The 22,180-nt window shown below is 38.6% G+C and overlaps 1 protein-coding gene across 2 annotated transcripts; it reads left to right on the top strand.

Moving 5' to 3' along the window:
• The first annotated feature begins 5,457 nt into the window (after positions 1-5,457).
• LOC117415932 (erythroblast NAD(P)(+)--arginine ADP-ribosyltransferase-like) lies at positions 5,458-16,378 on the top strand. Of its 2 annotated transcripts, none has more exons than XM_059010311.1 (6): positions 5,458-5,493; positions 8,020-8,099; positions 10,746-11,463; positions 12,736-12,819; positions 14,754-14,800; positions 16,172-16,378. In XM_059010311.1, the coding sequence occupies exons 1-5, from the start codon at positions 5,460-5,462 to the stop codon at positions 14,756-14,758; spliced, it is 921 nt and encodes a 306-aa protein (XP_058866294.1). In that variant the 5' UTR covers positions 5,458-5,459; the 3' UTR covers positions 14,759-14,800; positions 16,172-16,378. The 2 variants fall into 2 exon arrangements, 1 of the variants encoding a protein (XP_058866294.1); XR_009311267.1 differs by lacking the exon at positions 5,458-5,493 and adding an exon at positions 5,962-5,982 and having other exon boundaries at positions 16,158-16,378.
• Positions 16,379-22,180: the final 5,802 nt, after the last annotated feature.

Below are 22,180 nucleotides of genomic sequence, written 5' to 3'. Positions count from 1 at the left end.
AGTGTAGGTGTCACAGTGGGTCAGGGAAATAGGAAAATGAGGCAGAAATGGTATGACTGTTCTATTCAAATGTTTAAATACAAATGGTTGCCATGTTCAGAATACATGGTAAATCAGCATAGAATTAATCTTGCATCAAGTTGTATAATTCAATGAAGCCACAAGTAGCAAAGAGGAATATTGCTGAAGTTAATATTGTTGAAATATAGTGTTTATAAAAGTTAAAAGTTGCTTAAAACATGTTTTTATTATTTGAATAAAATTGTAACTGGTTATAGTAATTTATTACTAGTTAGTTATAACCAGTTACATCTTAACCACAGCCTATACATTTTATTAATTTATGTATTTATGTTTGGTTAGGCTGCAGCTCAAACACAGCCGTTCCCTCCTGCACTCTATGAAGTGCAGGCTCCAGTAGAACCTTGTTTTATTGTTACTACACTCTATGAAGTGCAGGCTCCAGTTAGAACCTTGTTTTATTGTTACTACACTCTATGAAGTGCAGGCTCCAGTTAGAACCTTGTTTTATTGCTACTACGCTCTATGAAGTGCAGGCTCCAGTTAGAACCTTGTTTTATTGTTACTACACTCTATGAAGTGCAGGCTCCAGTTAGAACCTTGTTTTATTGTTACTACACTCTATGAAGTGCAGGCTCCAGTAGAACCTTGTTTTATTGTTACTACACTCTATGAAGTGCAGGCTCCAGTTAGAACCTTGTTTTATTGTTACTACACTCTATGAAGTGCAGGCTCCAGTTAGAACCTTGTTTTATTGTTACTACACTCTATGAAGTGCAGGCTCCAGTTAGAACCTTGTTTTATTTTTACTACACTCTATGAAGTGCAGGCTCCAGTCAGAACCTTGTTTTATTGTTACTACACTCTATGAAGTGCAGGCTCCAGTTAGAACCTTGTTTTATTTTTACTACACTCTATGAAGTGCAGGCTCCAGTTAGAACCTTGTTTTATTGCTACTACACTCTATGAAGTGCAGGCTCCAGTTAGAACCTTGTTTTATTGCTACTACACTCTATGAAGTGCAGGCTCCAGTTAGAACCTTGTTTTATTGCTACTACACTCTATGAAGTGCAGGCTCCAGTTAGAACCTTGTTTTATTGCTACTACACTCTATGAAGTGCAGGCTCCAGTTAGAACCTTGTTTTATTGCTACTACACTCTATGAAGTGCAGGCTCCAGTTAGAACCTTGTTTTATTGCTACTACACTCTATGAAGTGCAGGCTCCAGTTAGAACCTTGTTTTATTTTTACTACACTCTATGAAGTGCAGGCTCCAGTCAGAACCTTGTTTTATTGTTACTACACTCTATGAAGTGCAGGCTCCAGTTAGAACCTTGTTTTATTGTTACTACACTCTATGAAGTGCAGGCTCCAGTTAGAACCTTGTTTTATTGTTACTACACTCTATGAAGTGCAGGCTCCAGTTAGAACCTTGTTTTATTTTTACTACACTCTATGAAGTGCAGGCTCCAGTCAGAACCTTGTTTTATTGTTACTACACTCTATGAAGTGCAGGCTCCAGTTAGAACCTTGTTTTATTGCTACTACACTCTATGAAGTGCAGGCTCCAGTTAGAACCCTCGAGCGGACTGTACACCGCCAGCTCTCTGCTTTCCTGTCCAACCACTCTCTGCTTGACCCTCTCCAATCTGGCTTCCGCTCTGCTCACTCCACTGAAACCGCCCTCCTGTCTGTCACCAACTCACTTAAATGTGCCCGAGCTGCCTCTCTCTCCTCTGTCCTAATTCTCCTCGACCTCTCTGCTGCCTTTGACACTGTTGATCACTCTATTCTACTATCATCTCTTGCTGACCTGGGGATCTCTGGCACTGCTCTGGCCTGGTTCTCCTCCTACCTCTCCAACCGCACTTACCAGGTAACCTGGCGTGGAGCAACCTCCACACCTCACCCTCTCTTAACAGGAGTCCCCCAAGGGTCAGTCTTGGGTCCTCTCCTGTTCTCTCTCTACACCCGCTCCCTGGGCCCCCTCATCGCATCCTATGGTTTCTCATACCATTTCTATGCTGATGATGCTCAGATTTTCCTCTCCTTCCCCACCTCTGACTCCACCATCTCCTCCCGTATCTCTACCTGTCTGTCTGCTATTTCCTCCTGGATGCACTCTCATCACCTCAAACTCAACCTCTCTAAATCTGACCTCCTTTTCTTTCCCTCCTCCTCCCCCTCCTCTGATCTCTCTATCTCTGTTCCTCTGGAATCTACCACACTCTCTCCCTCTTCCTCAGCTAAGAACCTTGGAGTCACCCTGGACCCCTGCCTCTCTTATTCCCAGCACATCTCCACTCTGACACGCACTTGCCGATTCTTCCTGAGCAACATCCGAAGAATCCGACCCTTCCTCACCAACTATGCTACCCAGCTCCTGGTCCAGGCCCTGGTACTCTCCCGCCTAGACTACTGCAACTCCCTCCTGGCTGGCCTCCCTGCGTCCGCCACCCGTCCGCTCCAGCTCATCCAGAACTCTGCTGCCCGTCTGGTGTTCTCTCTGCCTCGCTTCGCCCACGCTACTCCACTACTCCGCTCGCTCCACTGGCTCCCGATCACCGCTCGCATCCAGTTCAAGACTCTTGTACTAGCCTACAGATGCCTTGACCAGTCTGCACCCAGCTACCTCCAGACCCTCATCTCTCCCTACACCCCCACTCGACCTCTCCGCTCCGCCTGCACTAGAAGACTAGCTCTACCACCGCTACGCTCCCCTGCCTCCAAAGCCCGCTCCTTCTCCACCCTTGCTCCGCAGTGGTGGAATGACCTTCCTACAGATGTCAGGACTGCCCAGTCCCTGACCACATTCCGGCGCCTCCTTAAGACTCACCTCTTCAAAGAGCACCTGTAGAACTCCTCTGTTTGTATCCTGGGACACTATCACCCTTCATGTAAATGTGCTTTATTTTGCTCTTATCAGCCCCTATTTTACTGCATTTAATCCTGTACTTCAGAATACTGTAATCTGCCAAGTTTTTAACCTGTAGTACTTTGTATTTAATCACATCCTGATGTAACTATCACTATTTAATCATATCCTGATGTAACTATCACTATTACCTGCTGTATTATTGAATTGTGGTTTGTCAAACTTGTACTTTACTTGAACAAAAGTTATTGTATTTCTTGCTCTTATTGTATTACTTGTATTGTAACGCTTGAAATGTTTTTGCTTACGATTGTAAGTCGCCCTGGATAAGGGCGTCTGCTAAGAAATAAATAATAATAATAATAATATTGCTACTACACTCTATGAAGTGCAGGCTCCAGTTAGAACCTTGTTTTATTTTTACTACACTCTATGAAGTGCAGGCTCCAGTCAGAACCTTGTTTTATTGTTACTACACTCTATGAAGTGCAGGCTCCCGTTAGAACCTTGTTTTATTGTTACTACACTCTATGAAGTGCAGGCTCCAGTTAGAACCTTGTTTTATTGCTACTACACTCTATGAAGTGCAGGCTCCAGTTAGAACCTTGTTTTATTGTTACTACACTCTATGAAGTGCAGGCTCCAGTTAGAACCTTGTTTTATTGCTACTACACTCTATGAAGTGCAGGCTCCAGTTAGAACCTTGTTTTATTGCTACTACACTCTATGAAGTGCAGGCTCCAGTTAGAACCTTGTTTTATTGTTACTACACTCTATGAAGTGCAGGCTCCAGTTAGAACCTTGTTTTATTGTTACTACACTCTATGAAGTGCAGGCTCCAGTTAGAACCTTGTTTTATTTTTACTACACTCTATGAAGTGCAGGCTCCAGTTAGAACCTTGTTTTATTGTTACTACACTCTATGAAGTGCAGGCTCCAGTTAGAACCTTGTTTTATTGCTACTACACTCTATGAAGTGCAGGCTCCAGTTAGAACCTTGTTTTGCCGCTGTGGCAGAACCGTTATAGGTGCTTCGAAGAACCTTTTATTTCCAGGGATTCTATATTCTTTATTGCAGACCGAGGTATGAGAGGTTTCCAAACGAACCCTTACTGAGGATAAATAAATAAAAAAACCTAATCCTAGTGAAATCTTAGGGTCCCCCCCCTCCAGTAAGGGTTTGTTTGGGAACCTGCTTTCATTCCTCGTTGGTTTGATACAATATTACAAAGGGACTCATTTAAGAACCCTTCTTCAGATCTAGTTTGTAAATTGTTTTTTTATAATATTGTTTTGTTAGCTCCAGTTTTCAGTACATGATGTTTCATAGCAGCTTACATCATAACAACAACAAAAATAAGGTTCTTCGAAGCACTTAAAAAGGTTCCACTGCCACAGTGGCAAAACAAGGTTCTAACTGGAGCCTGCACTTCATAGAGTGTAGTAACAATAAAACAAGGTTCTAACTGGAGCCTGCACTTCATAGAGTGTAGTAACAATAAAACAAGGTTCTAACTGGAGCCTGCACTTCATAGAGTGTAGTAATAATAAAACAAGGTTCCAACTGGAGCCTGCACTTCATAGAGTGTAGTAAAAATAAAACAAGGTTCTAACTGGAGCCTGCACTTCATAGAGTGTAGTAACAATAAAACAAGGTTCTAACTGGAGCCTGCACTTCATAGAGTGTAGTAACAATAAAACAAGGTTCTAACTGGAGCCTGCACTTCATAGAGTGTAGTAGCAATAAAACAAGGTTCTACTGGAGCCTGCACTTCATAGAGTGTAGTAGCAATAAAACAAGGTTCTACTGGAGCCTGCACTTCATAGAGTGTGTGATTCAATTTACTAGCAAGTTGATTTGAAAACCATATCCATTACGTGACAATGTGCAGTTTGAATCAAATCATTCATGTGACACTGTACAGTTTGAACTGCATCGTTGAAGCACTTTCTGTACAAATCCTACAACAGATAAGAATTGGAGGACTTAACTGAAATGTTTAAAATCTTACAGGAGTTGATGAAGTTACACTAGCTAATACTTTTTTTCTTCCTTTTTTAATTTGGAATTAGCAGTTATTTTCTCCCAATTTGGAATATCCAATCCAAGACCTTTTAGATAGGGTTAACAGGTGAAATACAACATATTACAGATTGAGCTACCAGTTGTGGCAAATTGCAGGAGAAGTTCAGAATTAAACACAGTAAAATAAGTGCAAATTGAAGTATATTTAAAGGGGAACTCAAGTAAGGTGTCAGTATTGTTTGCCTAATCCAATATTTAATTATTTTAAACAGTTGGGGGTTTCAAAATACAGTGAACTCCAAAATTACTTGCACAGTAACACATTTTTTGTTGTTTTTGCTCTGTATTCCAGCACTTTGGATTTGAAATTACTATGGGGTTAAAGTGCAGACTCTCCTCAGCTTTAATTTGAGGGTATTTTCATCCATATCGGATGAACCGTTTAGAAATTACTGACAGTCTGCACCTTAACCCCATAGTCATTGTATCATTTCAAATCCAAAGTACTGGAATACAGAGCCAAAAACAACAAAGAAAATGTCTCACTGTGCAAATACTTTTGGAGTTCACTGTAAGTATACAATTGTAAAATGAACTTTTATTCTCTTTTTTATAAGCTACACACTTTAAAAAGTAAAATTAAGAAAATTATTAGTTCAATTAAGTGTTCAATGAAGTAATTGAGAGCGCGTTTGGAACAAAAACCAGCAGGGTAGGGGGTCCTCCAGGACAGGAGTTGGGAACCACTGCACTGCAGTGTTCACCCTGGGATAGCCTTCACTGTGAAATGGTGTTTATTTGATTGTGGTTAGATTTGTAGATTGTTATTGTTAATTTAGATGTTATAGGTCATTTGTATGATATCTGCATAGATATCATAGAGAAATAAGAATTTGGTTTGGAAATATTCCCCTTACTAAATGTGCATGTGTTTTACCTTATCGTGTTTTCACTTGTAAGTTAGTCATTATAAAATGTTCATTGGTTCTCTCTGATAAGAATACATGTAGAAAAGGTGAAGTGAAATACTGACTATTCAGTCTCACCGTCTGGCTAGAAGGTGAGTTATATTTAACTCTCTTTATATTGCCTGTTTACCAGTCTACTCTGTCAAGAAAGCAATTGGGATGCCTTGCTTTCTGATTGTTTTATTTTTAGATGCATGCCGATTTGTTTCTTTCACTCCCGTGTAAAACGCAACAGGTTATGTAATTGGGTACTTTGTTTTTGCTTTGCAGGTTTGTAATTGCGTACGTACATGTGAAAGGTTAACTGTAGAATGTCTCTTTTAATTGGTCATGATTGTTTCGCTACTGGCGGAGGTAAACTACAATGCTTCTGGGTAGGTCTGTTTGGCTTGGGAAGTTGGTGTACAGCGGCGTGGCAATATACAGGGTAAAACATAACACTTTTATATAGGTAGATATTATTAATGCAATAATTACTGTGAAATAATGTAATGTTATACCGTATAAATGCAATAATTATTTTAAATAATGCAATGTTATGTCGTATTAATGCAATCATTTTTGGGAAATAACGCAATGTTATATAAGGGATAACACACGACAGGGCGTGGGTTGTGTTGTATTAATGTACAGCTGTAGTTGGGTTGGAGGCACAAAGTGAAGCTGAGTGTTAATGTTAATGCAACACAACCCACAAGCCCTGGAGTGTGTTATCCCGCTTATAAAATGGATACAATAAAACACAGAAAAAACTAACTTTTTGTCTTTCCTTTTTAAACTACATTTTTTTATTATATATTCTTCCGCTTTTGAGAAAGAAATTGTCTGTCAGACCAGGTTAAGCTGGAGGTTTTCAACATTTTCAATATCAAATACAATAATACAATACTATTTTATATAAAAATCCCTACAGATGTCAAAAATAGTCAGATGCGTGTGCTTGTTATTTTTCTTTTGTCTCTCCCGAATCCATTTATTTATTATTCCAAATTGGGAGAAAATGGGGTAAAAAAATAACTGGCGATTTCAAATTTAAGAAAAAAAAAGAATTGACACTGATGATACGGGCAAGAAGTCAGTAATTGAGAGCTCAGTTGGAACAAAAATGAAGACAGGAAAGAATATATCATAATTTTGTGTTCCCTGATTAGTTTTTGTGTAGATACAACATTTGCTGTATTTATATGTTATAAAAACTGGATTGGTACGAAGCCGTGAGTGAATAAAAAATAATAATAATAATGTAAGTGTAAGAAAAACTCTACAAATGGTTATAACTCCTTTGTTTTTCATCCAAAATATGTGTTGTCATCGCAAACAGTGAGTCAAAACTCTACGATGTACATGTATACACACAAAAGCTGCATGTACTTATGTAGTTATGTATTTATCTTCAGAATTTCCTCTTAATAATTGCTGTTCTATAATCCAAACAATTCAACTATCTGAAGACAACCTGGTCCAAATAAGTTCAGAAAATAGAGGTTCTTCCTGGGTTTGATTCCGACTTCAGGAGTCTGTCTGTGTGGAGTTTGCATGTTCTCCCCAGTGTGTTCACATTGTGGGTTTTCTCTGGGTACTCCGGTTTCCTCCCACAGTCCAAAAACATGCTGTTCAGGTTGACTGGTCACTCTAAATTGCCCTGTGTGTGTGTGTGTGTGTGTGGTGCCCTGTGATGGACAGCGTCCCGTCCAGGGTGTAGTCCTGCCTTGCACCCTTTGTCTGCCAGGTTAGACTCAGTGTCTGCTGGTTTTTGTTCAAACTTCTGCTCTCAATGACTTCATTCATTTCATTATTTACTCAATGTGACATTTTTAGCTTTTTTTGTTTGCTAAAAATGGTTTGATGATTTAAAATGTTCCCTTGATTCAAGTCCTATAATATATATAGTCTGGGATTAGGAATTAAATGTATCCAGCTAATTAAATAATTAGATAAATGAAGTAACTGAGGAATTGGGTGGAACAAAAACCAGCATACACTGCACTGGCTCTCCAGAACCAGAGTCTGACATCCCTGCTCTAAAGGATTAAGCAGTTATGATAATGGATGGAAATAGAGGTTCTATTGTACCAGCAACAACAACGTCCTCTCAAGGTCCTTATCACCCCAAACTTTGTGTTTTTCAGGTTACTCTGCACATAAAAGAAAGATGCAGCTGACAAATCTACTGATCTCAATTCTTGTCTCATTTGCAACTCTCCAACAGGTTATATATTTCATTTTGTTCTGATTTAAAACTATTTACTCAATGTTTCTAGAAAACAACTGTTTTACAAACACAATCCAAGCTGAGCCCCACCAATCAGATACAGGTTTACAGGCTGGTTTCACAGACAAGCACTACTACTCCTTGAATAGCCTGCAATTTAACATTAGCACTACTACTCCTAGACTAGTCTGTGCAATTTAACATTAGCACTACTACTCTTAGACTAGTCTGTGTAATTTAACATTAGCACTACTACTCCTAGACTAGTCTGTGTAATTTAACATTAGCACTACTACTCCTAGACTAGTCTGTGTAATTTAACATTAGCACTACTACTCCTAGACTAGCCTGTAATTTAACACTAGCAGTACTACTCCTAGACTAGCCTGTAATTTAACATTAGAACTACTACTCCTAGACTAGTCTGTGTAATTTAACATTAGCACTACTACTCCTAGACAGGTCTGTGTAATTTAACATTAGCACTACTACTCCTAGACTAGTCTGTGTAATTTAACATTAGCACTACTACTCCTAGACTAGTCTGTGTAATTTAACATTAGTACTACTACTCCTAGACTAGCCTGTAATTTAACATTAGCACTACTACTCCTAGACTAGCCTGTAATTTAACATTAGCACTACTACTCCTAGACTAGCCTGTAATTTAACATTAACACTACTACTCCTAGACTAGTCTGTGTAATTTAACATTAGCACTACTACTCCTAGACTAGTCTGTGTAATTTAACATTAGCACTACTACTCCTAGACAGGTCTGTGTAATTTAACATTAGTACTACTACTCCTAGACTAGCCTGTAATTTAACATTAGCACTACTACTCCTAGACTAGTCTGTGTAATTTAACATTAGCACTACTACTCCTAGACAGGTCTGTGTAATTTAACATTAGCACTACTACTCCTAGACTAGTCTGTAATTTAACATTAGCAAAACAATTCCTAGACTAGCCTGTAATTTAATAATAGTACTACTACTCCTAGACTAGCCTGTAATTTAACATTAGCACTACTACTCCTAGACTAGTCTGTGTAATTTAACATTAGCACTACTACTCCTAGACAGGTTTGTGTAATTTAACATTAGCACTACTACTCCTAGACTAGTCTGTGTAATTTAACATTAGCACTACTACTCCTAGACAGGTCTGTGTAATTTAACATTAGTACTACTACTCCTAGACTAGCCTGTAATTTAACATTAGCACTACTACTCCTAGACTAGCCTGTAATTTAACATTAGCACTACTACTCCTAGACTAGTCTGTGTAATTTAACATTAGCACTACTACTCCTAGACAGGTCTGTGTAATTTAACATTAGCACTACTACTCCTAGACTAGCCTGTAATTTAACATTAGCAAAACAATTCCTAGACTAGCCTGTAATTTAATAATAGTACTACTACTCCTAGACTAGCCTGTAATTTAACATTAGCACTACTACTCCTAGACTAGTCTGTGTAATTTAACATTAGCACTACTACTCCTAGACAGGTCTGTGTAATTTAACATTAGCACTACTACTCCTAGACTAGCCTGTAATTTAACATTAGCAAAACAATTCCTAGACTAGCCTGTAATTTAATAATAGTACTACTACTCCTAGACTAGCCTGTAATTTAACATTAGCACTACTACTCCTAGACTAGCCTGTGTAATTTAACATTAGCACTACTACTCCTAGACAGGTCTGTGTAATTTAACATTAGTACTACTACTCCTAGACTAGCCTGTAATTTAACATTAGCACTACTACTCCTAGACTAGTCTGTGTAATTTAACATTAGCACTACTACTCCTAGACAGGTTTGTGTAATTTAACATTAGCACTACTACTCCTAGACTAGTCTGTGTAATTTAACATTAGCACTACTACTCCTAGACAGGTCTGTGTAATTTAACATTAGTACTACTACTCCTAGACTAGTCTGTAATTTAACATTAGCAAAACAATTCCTAGACTAGCCTGTAATTTAATAATAGTACTACTACTCCTAGACTAGCCTGTAATTTAACATTAGCACTACTACTCCTAGACTAGCCTGTGTAATTTAACATTAGCACTACTACTCCTAGACAGGTCTGTGTAATTTAACATTAGTACTACTACTCCTAGACTAGCCTGTAATTTAACATTAGCACTACTACTCCTAGACTAGTCTGTGTAATTTAACATTAGCACTACTACTCCTAGACAGGTTTGTGTAATTTAACATTAGCACTACTACTCCTAGACTAGTCTGTGTAATTTAACATTAGCACTACTACTCCTAGACAGGTCTGTGTAATTTAACATTAGCACTACTACTCCTAGACTAGCCTGTAATTTAACATTAACACTACTACTCCTAGACTAGTCTGTGTAATTTAACATTAGCACTACTACTCCTAGACTAGCCTGTAATTTAACATTAGCACTACTACTCCTAGACTAGTCTGTGTAATTTAACATTAGCACTACTACTCTTAGACTAGTCTGTAATTTAACATTAGCAAAACAATTCCTAGACTAGCCTGTAATTTAATAATAGTCTAGAGATCTAGAGCAATTTGGAATGAAGCTCTTCATATCTTTTTAAAACACTTTGAAATCACTTAGAAAATGGTTTGTATTTACAGATAAAATGCATGATGAAAGAAGAATGTGATGAACCTAAACCAATACTCTTAGATCTGGCTGAAGATTCCCTACGTGATCAGTACAAAGACTGCACCGCAGAAATGTCAAAGAAAGTTTATAACAACTATCTTAAGTCTGAGCTTAATACAGAGCCTTTCAAAAGCACCTGGAATGAAGCTACAAAATTATGTAAAAACAAAGGTCTTTTCGGTTCAGATAATTTAGAAAAGGAACACGTCATAGCAATCTATGCTTATACAATGGGAGGGGTTAAAGGCCAAAAGAAACTCAATAGAGTCTTCAATTATCAAACGAAGACTGGAGGCAGGGACTATGAAACATTTCCCTTCAAGTCCCTCCATTTCTTCCTAACAGAAGCTGTGCGTATTCTCAAAGGAAAAGATGAAGAAAAGTGTCGTACAGTGTTTAGGGGAACTATTTGTGAGTTTGAGGTCCAGGAGAATACTCCTGTACGATTTGGACAGTTTACATCTACCTCTTTGAATAAGGACATTGCAAAGACATTTGGGACAGGTACATTATTTGAAATAGAGACCTGTGATGGTGCATATATTAACAAGTACAGTCATTTCATTGGGCAAAACCAAGAAGAGGTTCTAATCCCACCATATGAGACATTTAAGGTTGTGTCCAAGGAAGGAAACGTGATTCAACTGAAACACATGGACTATGCAAATGACCAAAACTGTTTAGCATGTAAGAACAGAGCTTTATCCTGCTATATTTTTTACGCATAAAGAACCCATCCGTTTTACTAAACTGCACATCCAAACCCCTTCGTTCTTGGTTTTTATTTTCCATCTCTCGCCCTCCCTTTAAAATGTAATTAATCCCACTGTTATAATCCAGGCTATGCCATTGCCTTCTTTGGTGGGGAGTTCCCAGGGGCCGGTGCACTCTATGAAGTGCAGGCTCCAGTTAGAACCTTGTTTTATTGTTACTACACTCTATGAAGTGCAGGCTCCAGTTAGAACCTTGTTTTATTATTACTACACTCTATGAAGTGCAGGCTCCAGTTAGAACCTTGTTTTATTGTTACTACACTCTATGAAGTGCAGGCTCCAGTTAGAACCTTGTTTTGCCACTGTGGCATTGGAACCTTTTTAAGTGCTTCGAAGAACCTTATTTTTGTTGTTGTTATGATGTAAGCTGCTATGAAACATCATGTACTGAAAACTGGAGCTAACAAAACAATATTATAAAAAAACAATTTACAAACTAGATCTGAAGAAGGGTTCTTAAATGAGCCCCTTTGCAATATTGTATCAAACCAACGAGGAATGAAAGCAGGTTCCCAAACAAACCCTTACTGGTGGGTCCGGATAAGAGGATTAGAACACTAAAATTGCTGTTTATTTATTTATTTTATCTCAGTAAGGGTTCGCTTGGGAACCTCTCATTCCGCCGTCTGCAATAGAGAATATAGAATCCTTATTAAAAAAAAAGGTTCTCAAAAGCACTTTAAAAGGTTCCTCCACAGCGGCAAAACAAGGTTCTAATGGGAGCCTGCACTTCTTAGAGTGTATACAATTGGCCAAGTGCCGCCCCGGGTGGGGAAGGTTTAAGTCGGCAGGGTTATCCTTGTCTCACCACTGTGCACCAGTGACTCCTGTGGTGTCTGGACGTCTGCCTGCGAGTTGTCTGAGTTGTCTGCGGAACTGCGTTTCCTCCGACATTGTGACAGGTCTGGTTGACTTCACGGTCGGCTGACTGATAACATTTCGGAAGACGCTTGAGTGTGCTTGTCTGTCCCGAGTCCACACGGGAGCTGCAGCACTGAGACAAGGTTTTAAAAACAATGGGAAATTCCAAATTGGGAGAAAATGGGGGTAAAATAATTGGCGAGTCCAAATTTTAAAAAAAGCATCTGAATATAACACCATGAACGACAGGATGAAAAGAAAAACCCAACCCAAAACGATAATTTACTGCCTTGTTTTTTTTCTGTTTTGTTTTCCATTGTTGCAGTGAAAAACATACCGAGTACCTCCAATGCCAGCGCTAGAAAAATAAATACAAATAAGGCTGCTAATGGTGGAACGAAAAAATCTGGTAAATATGTTGATTATTTCATCATTATAAATATTTTGCCCATTTAAATGCTTTTCACCAGTTACAATACACCACATATAATACTTGATTTTAGAATTTTCTAGTAGTGCATTTGTTTTCCCCCAGTAATTTAAACTTTTGATAACATCGATTCTCTTGTGTAGACTAGAAAAGGTTGTATGAGTTTCAGGTTCTGTACTCAGTTGGTTTAAATCCTATGTAACTGGTAGAGAGCACAAAAATAGGCCAGCGTTCATCATCAAAAATAAAAGCATCCGAACATTACACAACAAAGATGATAAAAAAAACAAAACAAAACGGATCATTCACTGCCTTGTGTTTTCTGTTTTGTTGCGCCAGTTGCTAGCAAAACAGATACAAATAATTTTAAAGGTGGAAAGCATAAGTCTGGTAAATATATTGATTATTTTATCATTGTATATATTTTGACATGCTTTAGTTCAAATTCACCATTTAATTTTTTTTTTTTTTTAATTGATAATTTTTTTAATTGTTGGTATCTGCTCCAACTTTTAGAAGCAGAAAGGAGATTGATCACATTAGCCTATATGTAGCCTAAATGTGAATGTGATATAATCAAGAAAGAATAAATATTTGGGTACAAATCGAAATCGGGTAGGTCTACAAAAACTTGCACCTGAAGTGCAGGCTCCAGTTAGAACCTTGTTTTATTGTTACTACACTCTATGAAGTGCAGGCTCCAGTTAGAACCTTGTTTTATTGTTACTACACTCTATGAAGTGCAGGCTCCAGTTAGAACCTTGTTTTATTGTTACTACACTCTATGAAGTGCAGGCTCCAGTTAGAACCTTGTTTTATTGTTACTACACTCTATGAAGTGCAGGCTCCAGTTAGAACCTTGTTTTATTATTCTACACTCTATGAAGTGCAGGCTCCAGTTAGAACCTTGTTTTATTGTTACTACACTCTATGAAGTGCAGGCTCCAGTTAGAACCTTGTTTTATTGTTACTACACTCTATGAAGTGCAGGCTCCAGTTAGAACCTTGTTTTATTGTTACTACACTCTATGAAGTGCAGGCTCCAGTTAGAACCTTGTTTTATTGTTACTACACTCTATGAAGTGCAGGCTCCAGTTAGAACCTTGTTTTATTGTTACTACACTCTATGAAGTGCAGGCTCCAGTTAGAACCTTGTTTTGCCACTGTGGCAGTGGAACCTTTTTAAGTGCTTCGAAGAACCTTATTTTTGTTGTTGTTATGATGTAAGCTGCTATGAAACATCATGTACTGAAAACTGGAGCTAACAAAACAATATTATAAAAAAACAATTTACAAACTAGATCTGAAGAAGGGTTCTTAAATGAGCCCCTTTGCAATATTGTATCAAACCAACGAGGAATGAAAGCAGGTTCCCAAACGAACCCTTACTGGTGGGTGCGGATAAGAGGAACCCTAAAATTGCTGTTTATTTATTTATTTTTTCTCAGTAAGGGTTCGCTTGGGAACCTCTCATTCCTCCGTCTGCAATAAAGAATATAGAATCCAAAACAAGGTTCTAACTTCTTAGAGTGTATTCATTGCAATTAAATGAGCAGAAACTGTGCATGCGTTTATTCATATACATGGTAAAACCACAGAACGTGTGACACGTTTAATATCTAAACGGCATGATGTGTGTGTACAGTACAATAGTAGTGTTCTATTCCTAAACAGCAGTGTTTATACGTAATTAGTTATAAACACTGGAGTTTGGAACGATAAACAATTGTCGAACGTTATGAGTTTAAACTGTGACATTTTTGCTTTTGTTTATTTTTTATTTGTAAACACTAGCCCTGTTATAAACGTGTACAAAGACATCTTGCTATTTACTTCTGGCTTATTTCCTCATTTGTTGCGTGTGTTTTTTTAAATACCTATATTCTTTATTTTTCCCCCTTGGTATTTGGTAGGATAAACAGTGACACAAAAGACAACTGGTTGGCTCGGTTCACCTAAGGTAACGTGGTTTGTTTTCTTTGTTTTTATATGATTTTAGACAGTTTACCTGGTTTTAATAAGTAGTAAAATGAATGTATTTGGTGTGTTGTTTTAAGTAAACTGGCCTCTATATACTTAAAGCGTTTTCGTAAAATGTACTGTTAGCATGATTTTTTTCTGAAGGCTATAAATGTCCGCATAAGACGTATACTCAATGATGAATGATTGAATAAATACAGAGCATCAATAAAATAAACATAGCTTGTTACAATTTAACTTTCAATTGAATTGTATTCCTTTTAGAAAAAGTGCTCACAGTTTAGTTTTTTTTGGTTATGCATATGTTTGGTTTCTTTCTTTAAGAAACGTGTTGGTCACTTTAAGAAACATTTTGTTTCTGTTGAAAGTTGTTATTTTAATTAAGCATTTGAGCCCGAAGGAGTGGGCTTAATCGTGTGGTAATGCCCGCCTCATGCAGTTACATGCCCGAGCCGACGGCAGGCTCAAATGCCTCACTGACTGCCATTGGTAACATAAATCACTATAAGCTTCATTATATCTAATGGGATTGCTCTTGGGCGCCATCTAGCGCCGGTAGTTAAAGAGTTGATTATTGCTACAACGTTTTATTTTATCGTTTTGTTTGCCAACGTGACTGTTAGCAAGAAACAGCGGGTGTACTTGCCTATTTTGTGAAAATAAATAACTGTACATTTGCCGTTGGTTTTGTATCTTTTTAAAAAGCTTTGCGTGAAGATGGTTTGTTATATAGCCTAGTGGTAAACTGCACAGCAACGTAAAGTACTGTATTTGTAATTGATCTTGTTTACTTTTGCTTACTTTTAAAGCAAAGAATTTCCCCCATGTTTAAAGCAGCTGGCATGTTATTTGTGTTCACTAAGCTATGTATGCAGCATGTGTAAATATCATTTTCTGTAGATGTTCGCAAATCCCACTTTTTCACGTCCTTCCAATCCATATCCCATTGCACTGTATATTATCTTGAACAATTAAGATTTGTTAGCATTTATTTTGTTAATAACTATATTTTTCTGTAGGAGGCAAGGTGGTGTGGTGGTTAGCACTGCTGCCTCAGAGTTCCAGGGTCCTGGGTTTGATTCCAGCCTCGGGGGTCTGTCTGTGTGGAGTTTGAATGTTCTCCCCATGTGAGTGTGACTGCGTGTGACTGTGTGTGAGTGTTAGTGGCGTCCTGTCCAGGGTGTAGGCCTGCCTTGTGCCCTGTGTCTGCCGGGTTAGACTCTGGCTCACCACAACCCTCTAAAGGATTAAGCGTTTATGATAATGAATAGATGGGTATATTTTTCTGTTTTTTTTTTTATTGAAAGAATTATTTTGTATTCTTTTTTGTTTTCTAGCTTTTTCTCCCCAGGTGGTGACGGCGCTGAATGGGAGAGGCTGCCCTGACTTTCCTGCCCTTTGTCTGCCCATTCTTGCTTTCTTTTAGCTTTGATTTTGAACCTAGCATATAATATAAACCGTGTTAGTTAGCAAAGAAAATACATGTACAAACAAGCAAACATTTAGCATTCATTCTTTTGTGTTTAAATAAACTATGTTGGGTAAGGTTTAAACCATAGACACGTTTTTCTCATTATTCTTTCATGTGGTTGAAATGGATTCAAGCAGGGGGTCACATTATATGGGTGATATTTGAATTCATAGCTGTCCTTATTCCTTGTATAATTAAGGGGTGGCATAAATCCCATGGAGGGGCAGCACGGTGGTGTGGTGGTTAGTGCTGCTGCCTCACAGCTCCAGGGTCCTGGGTTCGATTCTGGGTCTGTGTGGAGTTTGCATGTTCTCCCCAATGTGTTCGCATTGTGGGTTTTCTCTGGGTACTCCGGTTTCCTCCCACACCCCCATACAGGAATATATTATTAATATAGACTACTATATTTAAGGAAGTAATTAATCATTTGGACAGTATTGGTAAAACAAATGAATATTGTCATGGTCATGAATCAGATAGTGTATATAGAGATATTAAATTTGGAATTTAAAATTCTACCCACATATAAAAATATTTTTATATATGAAAAAATGGAAATGTTTTTTTTTTTTAACATGCAGGACTACAATATTGGGTTTGATTTATTAAGAAATAATGTCAGAAATTTAGGACAAAAACACTTTTTTATACAATTGAAAATGTGTAAATTCATCGACCCCAGACCAGTGCTTTTCAGCCTTCTAAAGTAGCAATGTTTCAACAGGGACCATCAGGTGTACCAGTAACTACGTGCTGCAACAACCTCCTTAAATTGACAATACAAAACACAGACCTGGCTGCTTTTTTTTGTCAGCAAGGTATCAATGAAGATCTGGCAGCAGCTTCTTCCTCCTCTAATTATTTGACACCACAAACAACAACAACACAGTGGAGCTGCTTTGGTTCTCCAGCCAGTAACTTTGAAAGAAGTTCACAACAAATACCTCTCATCATCATCATCATCATCATTGTAATTTATCAGACAGGCTTTGACTCCTTTATTTTTGCCTCAGCGGTACAAACAGAGTGATGCATTACATTAGATTACATTAGAGAGAGAGATTGAGGGAGTATTGTGGTTTTGGGGAATCACATCCTCATAAACACATTGACTGCCAGACAGTGTGTACCAGTTGAAAACCTGTCACACACCAGTCCTGGTACATCTATCACAGGTTGAAAAGCACTGGTTTGGGTCAGTGGTTCCCAACCCTAGTACAGGAGCCAGCCTGCCCTGCTGGTTTTTGTTCCAATTAAGCGGCTCTAAATTACATAATTGAACACATATTTTGCCTGATGTTTTTTAATTATTTTAAACAGTTGGAGATTTCAATATAGGTATAAAATTGTAGCCTGTTATGAACTCAATTCTTAACTTTTTTTTATAAGCTAAACAATAAGCTAAAATCAACAAATGTGTAGTGTCTTCAGACTTGAGTTATGATGTTGAACTTGTCCACTAGAGGGCGCTAGTAGGAGAGATAGAATGAGATGAGTTAAGATGGCGGAAGAATAAAAACGATGCTCTAGTTTTCCCTACTACTGTCTTGGTCTTACTTAACCACCAGTCACTACAAAATTGTCTAGAAAGTGATGTTGATAAAAGATTCAGGATTGAGGCACTTATAGAGCAGGACAGAGATGAAGTGATAGATACAACTTCACAGACAGAAAGATAGTCAAGCTTGTTACAACAATACTGCATTCAATTTCAATTTATTTTTTTACAAAAAACAAAAGTTACTGCAAATAATTTCATTCCTCTTCAATAAAACGAGACTCCACTTCCTGCTGTTGTTGACTTTCACGTCTTTCCTCAGTTTCTCTGTGTTAAATTGTCCCAATAATGCTGGAACTTGAGGTTTCAAGATCATTCTCACGATTGACCGCAGCTGAGTTCAATCGATCTTCACGTGCATTTCCCAAAACACCTCGTGAAACTGCCTCTTAAAAATTACCTTGAAGTGCATCGTAGAAGTTGCAGTCACAGCAAGGATGGGGAATCAATCACAAAATAATCGATTTTAATAAGAATAGGCCTAGGTCTACATAAACTCATTTGGAGTGGAATCAAATTTATATCATACGACTGACTAAAGGACTAGATTGAAACTTAATTTGCTCATCTTATAAGAACATAAGAACGTAAGAAAGTTTACAAACGAGAGGAGGCCATTCAGCCCATCTTGCTCGTTTGGTTGTTAGTAGCTTATTGATCCCAGAATCTCATCAAGCAGCTTCTTGAAGGATCCCAGGGTGTCAGCTTCAACAACATTACTGGGGAGTTGGTTCCAGACCCTCACAATTCTCTGTGTAAAAAAGTGCCTCCTATTTCCTATTCTGAATGCCCCTTTATCTAATCTCCATTTGTGACCCCTGGTCCTTGTTTCTTTTTTCAGGTCAAAGTAGTCCCCTGGGTCGACATTGTCTATACCTTTTAGGATTTTGAATGTTTGAATCAGATCGCTGCGTAGTCTTCTTTGTTCAAGACTGAATAGATTCAATTCTTTTAGCCTGTCTGCATATGACATGCCTTTTAAACCCAGGTCTTACTAATGCATTGTAAAGTTTTAACATTACTTCCCTTGATTATAACTGTGTGTTTGTGACAACTACAGTTAGGCTAATTGATTTATTCTCACCCCATTAATGTAAGAATTGAACAATGCCTATAAATGACCCTAGTAAACATAACAAAGAATAAGTGAAAAACAATACATTTAAGGATGGAGAAGGACACCAAAAAAAGAAGACACGCACTCAATAAATTCGAGGTGGAAACATTTGCTAATGAAGTGGAGGCCAACAAAGATGTGTCCCTTATGGAAATGAAATATACTGCAAAAAATATATGGACATATCTTCATCCATCCATCCATTATCATTAACCGCTCAATCCTTTACAGGGTCGCGGTGAGCTGGAGCCTAACCCGGCATACACAGGGCGCGAGGTGAGACTACACCCTGGACGGGACGCCAGTCCATCGCAGGGCACCACACACACACAACACAGAGGGCATGAACAGCATGTCTTTGGACTGTGGGAGGAAATCGGTGTACCCAGAGAAAACCCACGCAAACACGGGGAGAACATGCAAACTCCACACAGACAGTACCCTAGGTCGGATATGAACCCAAGACCCTGTGAGGCAGCAGTGCTAACCAAAACACCACCGTGCTGCCCTGACATATATTCAGTATAATGTAAAATATATTTAGTATACTTAAAATATAATTAAAAATATAATTCCACAAATATATTTTTTATAAAATATACAAAAACAGCAATAATTTATATATTTTAAAGTATTTTGCAGTATATTATGAAAAATATACTCTCCATATATTTCATTTCTGTTTAGCAAGCTGAAAACAACAACAAATCAAATTAAAATGAAAAAATGGGAAGAAATAGCGGCAAAGATATAGCAAGAGGGGAGTGTTCTCGGAATGCCTTTATGTAGCCTACAATCATGACGGTGTTTGGGAAAAGCATCAGATTTGACACGTTGCTCTTACGATGATGTTATGATGTTCATTTGGCTCAAGTTGCTTTTGGCAAACGGCCCCAGATCTGTCCCTGCCTGTGCTGCACTGTCCTGAGCACTGCTACATTTCCAACAAATAGCGTGTTTCTTATACAGGTACAAGAATAGCAACAAGAATAATAACAATCACTGGAATGAGCCAGCAGATGAGAGGTGGTGCCTTCAGAACAGCTGCTTCTGTGGGACGAACTGGAACCGGGACTATCACAAATTCACAGTAAATACTGTATATGGCACATTAATAATGCAGACTTATAATAAATGCAAAATTAGCAAAATGTTTTGCTGGTAAAATTGTCTTGTTTTACAGCAATATAACCTAGCAAAATCAGAATAGAATCGAACACAGTAAATAGTGAGAAATATTTGAACTTACAGTGTGTTACTGCCTGACATAAAATGAGTCCCTGAAGTCTTCTCAGAATCTCCACAGTTTCAATATAATTCATACATTGTACTTTATTTCAAGCCAACGAAGCACTCAGCTTAGTTTTTTTCCACAACATAGTTTTGGATGATTAACAACTTTGTTTTCATACCAAATCCAACAAAACAATCCATGCATTGCAGATGCAGGACCGGATCCAGTAAGGGGGGGTGCCCTGACCCCCCCCCCCCTCCCCTCCCCTTTCATTAAAAATGTAAAGGTATTGTTTACTTTAACGGTATGTTTCATATGACGTATCCCCCCCTTCATGACAGTCTGACCCCCCCCCCCCCATTCACGAACATTTATGGGGTTTTTTGCGTTCACGTATCAGGTGGTGTCTGGAATGATCCAAATGCAAAGGCGTGAAATAAATATATAACTTATTTTATGCAATTATTGCAATAGCGATTAATAAAATCAGTCATAACAGTGCATCTCATGTACCTTATAGAAAAGTGAAAGAGCTGCACGCTGCACCGGCATGGTGTGCTGTGATGGAATCAGAGATGAAAAGTTCTGTGTGACGGTGCCGCGTCCGTCCCATCTGAGCTGTGTATGGAATGATATCGGGATGCTGAAATAGTTATTTACAACTCGACTGAACTTGGACTATTTGTTGTAACCCGGCAACGATGAAAGAAATAAATACCGTTGTGGAGACAGGGACAGCATGGTTTCATTCTGTACTAATGTATTGTATTGTGTGGTAAAAAAAACACGGGGTAATGGTGGTGGTGATGGAGGGAAAAAGAAAACAGGCCAGAACGGAAAGGTTAAGTTTAAACCATAAATAAATAAATAATGCGTGCTGAATGCAGCTTAATCTCCCAGCAAACGGAGCGGTGGGATGTTCCAGTGATTGGCAGCAGAAAGTAAATGGCACGAAAAGACTACAGAAGGCAAGTTAAAGTGGGAGAACGGCAGCAGTCAGTAGAATGCCAGCGAAACGGCGCCAACTAGAGGAGACAGCGGCAGAGGAGACTGGGGAAGTGGAGATGGCTGCAGCCCAGGTGACCACAGAGTCTGAGGACCCAAGGCCAGTTTCAGCCACCTCCACTCGGGAGCCAGGAATGGCAGAGCTCGCTGGAATGTTTAACACATACCTCCAAGCTCAGGAGAGGAGAGAGGAGCGTATGGAAAGAGAAGAAGCAAGACAAGAACAAAGATGGAAGATCATACAGCATCAGTTTGGGCAGCTGCAAGCGGAGGTGGTGAGAGGTCTTCAAAGGGAGCATGAGGAAACAGGCAGCAGAGACAACACTTCCGGAGATTCGGAACATGTTACAGAGCCAGGGAGAGGTCCAAGATGTGACTGGAGAGACCCAAAATTACAAAAATTGGAAGATAAAGATGACATTGAGCAGTTTTTGACCACCTTTGAAAGAGTAGCCACTGCTTGTTTGTGGGATAAAGGAAACTGGGTGTCACAAAGACGGCCGGAGTGGGTGGCGTCAGACCAGATGCAGGAAATAAATAAACAGAGAGATGTGGTTTGGTATAAGCTGGGCGCGTGATCGCGCTCAGCATTTAATAAATAGCACAGAAAATAAAAGGTTTTACACACAAAAACACGGGACACGGCACTTTAAGCCAAAATAAATAGACGAACAAAAACGGTCTAGACAGACAAACAAACACGGTGAGCAGATTTTACTATTTATCACTTTTTACTATTCACAATTACCTCCGTCTCCAATCCCGTTCTCCACTCACCGAACACCCAACCCCGACTGAATGAAAATGTGCATCTATATATACTGTTGTGCTGGGATTCAATTACTAATTAATTATTCACTTGAATCCCAGCACGTGAATTAATTCTGTGCAACCCCGTGCTCACATATTACATTTAACCAGCACGTGAAGTGATTTGTGCCCTCCTTGTGCCTAAATACAAATCTACACTTTTTA

Source organism: Acipenser ruthenus, chromosome 40, assembly GCF_902713425.1.
Source record: "Acipenser ruthenus chromosome 40, fAciRut3.2 maternal haplotype, whole genome shotgun sequence".
NCBI classification, from domain to species: domain Eukaryota; kingdom Metazoa; phylum Chordata; class Actinopteri; order Acipenseriformes; family Acipenseridae; genus Acipenser; species Acipenser ruthenus.
This window is presented reverse-complemented; position numbering and strand designations above follow the sequence as displayed.

Excerpts from the sequence above, each read along its gene's own strand:
- LOC117415932 (XM_059010311.1), top strand. The coding sequence starts at position 5,460 with ATGTCTCACTGTGCAAATACTTTTGGAGTTCACT. Across the intron at positions 5,494-8,019 it reads AAATACTTTTGGAGTTCACT|GTTACTCTGCACATAAAAGA; the intron begins GTAAGTATACAA and ends TGTGTTTTTCAG. Across the intron at positions 11,464-12,735 it reads TGACCAAAACTGTTTAGCAT|TGAAAAACATACCGAGTACC; the intron begins GTAAGAACAGAG and ends CCATTGTTGCAG.